Genomic DNA, 3,329 nt, shown 5'->3' with positions numbered 1-3,329 from the left:
CTGCTGGAGAGGTACTGGATGCAGGCAGCCAGCTCTTCTGCTAACAACAACATGGTGGGCTCTCTACCAGGACTGCGGGGCACAGAGCACCCTCCATCCCAGAGCTGGCAATGTCTCAGCCCCTCCTCTGGTCAGGGAAGGAGTTGCTGATCCCTCCTTGTGTAAGAGAACAAGCACCAAGGGGTTGCTAGCAGGTCAGCAGGTACCCGCAGGACCTGTGGCTCCGGGTGGTCACCCTGTACACATTTCCCCGTGACCCCAAGCTCCCCTCCACACAGTGGCATTTACCTTTTTGCAGGAGACCTCCGTGTTCAGGGGCCCCGGGGTGCTCAGCCACCCCTTGAATTTTTCTGATGACTCTTTGAGCAGGTTCTGGACACTCTGCTCAAAGTAGGAGTGTAAATCCTTGCTTTCCCCTTGACACACGAAGTCGGTCAGGGGATGGGGGTAAGCATCTGCTGCCATATAGGAGCTGCTCAGCTGCAGCAAGATGTCATGGGAGACCTACAAGCCAAGAGCATATAGATTTTCAGAAAGCTAGAGGGATCCTATGTGGACTTTGTGAGTGGTCCTGGGCAGCTAGAAAACTGTAACTCCTCATCCCACCAAGGAGCGGGGAGGATGGACACAGCCCCCCCGGACACACGTCATGCAGCTGGTGACCTGCACCACCACCAGATGCAGCTGGGTTTTGCTCCCAGGACTGCCCGACCGGCGGCATCTGCCCCGCTGAAGGATGGGTGCCCTCATCTCGCCCCACACGGACTCCGCAGGACCAGCAACCCCACCGGTGAGGTCACAGCTCCCACTGGCAGCACCCAGGGAGGGTAACGCAGGGCTGGGCACACCACAGCCACCCACCTGGAAGAGCTTCTTGCAGTCGGTGATCATGTGGGAGAGCCCCTGCGTCGCAGCCATGTTCTCATTGAGGTCCTTCTGGTCAGGCTTCCCCATGGTGCCCCTCTTATGTATCACCCTGTGGGGAAGCAGGCATCACTGGGACCGGGTGGGCATCCCACCCGCTTCTAGCCCCCCATCACTCTGTTTTGCATCGCAGAGAGGTGGACCCCCTCTTTGCAAAGCAGAGCGATGGGGGGCTGAGGGCATGCATGTTCCCACCGTGCCATACCCCAGTGCGCTGGCCTCCTCCCACGTTGGCCGGGGGAAGGGACGATGGGGAGGCGGGGGCTGCAGGAAGGCTGGGGAGGCCAGAGCTAGTCCAACCCTTACCTCGGCGAGGTGCTTTCCTTCTTGGACACGTTGAGGTGAAAGATGGAGGGGGCCAGGCACACGGCTAGGTTCCCGGCGGTCATCTGGTTCTCCTCCGCGGAGGCGATGTCGCTCAGGAAGTAAAGCAGGGTCTGCAGCACCTCCCGGTTCTCGTCCGGCATGAGGATAACGGCCGCCTGCACTGCCTGCAGCCGCTGCTCCTTCGACACGACTGCGAGCATGGGGCAAAGCTGGTGGTCAGCAGGTCCATGCCCATGGGCCACCACCTGCTTCTGCTGCCTCTGTCCGCATGAACAGAGAGATGCCTCCTTCCTGGGAGACCCTGACTTTCACCCCCAGCCCAGGGGCAACCGGCCCCAGCCCAGCCCAGCCCTTACACTGGTAGATCTGCAGGAAGGTGTCCGTCAGCTTGCTGGTGAAGATGGGCTCCGGCAGGTCACGGAAATATTGCTTCAGTAGGTCAGCCACATCGTACGCTGACTGCCCGTCGTAGTTGACGTTGTCAGGGCTGGTTTCATTCATGTGCCGGAGTGCCTGAATCCGGGACTTCACCCCTGACTTTCGGAAAATGCCGACCTGCCGGGAAAGAGAGGGTTGGAGCTCGTGTGCACCAACCCGGCAGGTGCCTGAGTGGACTCCCATGGGACAGGCAAGGAAACCCCTTCCCCAAAGGCCTCATGCCCCTGCAACCCAGGGGAGAAGCCCCAGCGAGGGTCGGCCAAGGAGACAGCAGTAGATGTGGGGTTCCCACAGACAATCTCACCCTCCCACTTCATGACAGCCAAGCGCCACAAGAGGTGAACAGAAAGGACCCCTGAAAGCTAGGTTTTTTTCCCCAAATCACATCGCTGCTCAGTGGCAGGCTCGGAAGCACAGTCGGTGGTCGCGGCATCACCTGGTCCAGGCACTGGCTGCGGATGTAGCGCATGGCCTGCTGGATGCTCTGGGGCAGGGGCTGCCCCGTCCGCTGCACGTTGATGATGGGCGGCACCCCAAAGACCATCTTGTCCCTGTAGTCGGGGACTTTACTCCGCTTCATGAACTTGGGCACGGTCCTGCGGGGTGGGACAGACAGACGTCAGTGCAAGGCACGGCTCCCTCAGCACCACCTCGCAGAGGGGAGCAGGACCCCACATACGCACGCTTCGGCCGTGTTTGGAATGCAAGCAAGGCAGGTTTGGAGCAGGAACTGCAGCACCTTTTATTAAGCCAAAATGCCTTAATACTTGGCTACAAAAGGAAACCACTGCCCCACTCTCTTACGTTGCTGCAGCATTTTTAATGCAGATGATGCCGGGAGCCCAGGCATCAGCCCCCAGCTCACGCTTGCAAGGATGCCCACAGCCATGCAGAGCAAAGCCAGCTTTCGTTTCAGCTTTTTCCACCCCCTCTCCACCATCCTCACACATTGAAGGTGCCCCAGGCTGCAGGATCCGGACTGGGAAGCAGCCTGGGGCACAGCGCAGAGCTGCAGCCCTCACCCACCATGTGGGCACCGTCCCGGTCCCCCTCCCCACCAGCTCACCACGTCCAGGCTTGCTTGTGGGGCACGGAGTACTTCTCCATGATGGCCGTGAGACGGAGCAGGGAGCACTTTTGGAGCAGGTTGAGCTGGGCAGAGGACTGGCGGTTGATCTCCAGGGAGGCAGAGTTCAGGCTGGGCCTGTGCGAGTTCTGGAAACTGTGCCAACGCAGCTTTCTGCAGGGAAAGGCTGGCGGTGAGAGGTGGCCACCCCCAGGGAAGGGCCTTTCCCTGTCCCACAGCACCCGCTGCTCTCAGGGAAGGGACGGGCACAGCGGCAGCCGGGCTGAGCCCAGGGCTCCCAACGCCAGCCCCAGTGCCACCAGTGCTGCTTCCTCCCCCCTGGGTGCTCACAGTCCCACTGCCAGAGGCTGCCAGGGAGAGCATGAGAGATGCTTTCTCTGCCTGAAAGGACTGCTCACTCCAAGGGGGTTCCCCTCAAGCAACCAGCATCCTCTCCTCTTGCACTTCAGGCTCACTGCACCTGCACCAGCACCCAACGGCTGTGCTGGGCTACAGCCCCGCCGGCAGACCTGGGGAGAGCTGGGATGCTCAGGGTGACACAGGCCTGCAGGGC

General features: G+C 60.9%; 1 protein-coding gene across 1 annotated transcript in view; it reads right to left on the bottom strand.

The window, feature by feature from the left end:
* The window catches only part of STARD8 (StAR-related lipid transfer (START) domain containing 8), a gene marked incomplete at its 5' end in the record, with an annotated part of 4,263 nt that extends 1,321 nt beyond the window's left edge, over window positions 1-2,942 (bottom strand). The window contains 6 exon segments of the mRNA XM_009705325.1: window positions 289-504; window positions 862-976; window positions 1,231-1,441; window positions 1,608-1,806; window positions 2,126-2,285; window positions 2,756-2,942. Coding sequence (XP_009703627.1) covers window positions 289-504; window positions 862-976; window positions 1,231-1,441; window positions 1,608-1,806; window positions 2,126-2,285; window positions 2,756-2,942 — 1,088 coding nt within the window.
* Window positions 2,943-3,329: the final 387 nt, after the last annotated feature.

Source organism: Cariama cristata, unplaced genomic scaffold (genome assembly GCF_000690535.1).
Source record: "Cariama cristata isolate BGI_N322 unplaced genomic scaffold, ASM69053v1 scaffold28608, whole genome shotgun sequence".
Lineage (NCBI taxonomy): Eukaryota > Metazoa > Chordata > Aves > Cariamiformes > Cariamidae > Cariama > Cariama cristata.
The sequence above is the reverse complement of the archived record's forward strand: the minus strand, read 5'-3'. Positions and strand labels throughout refer to the sequence as shown.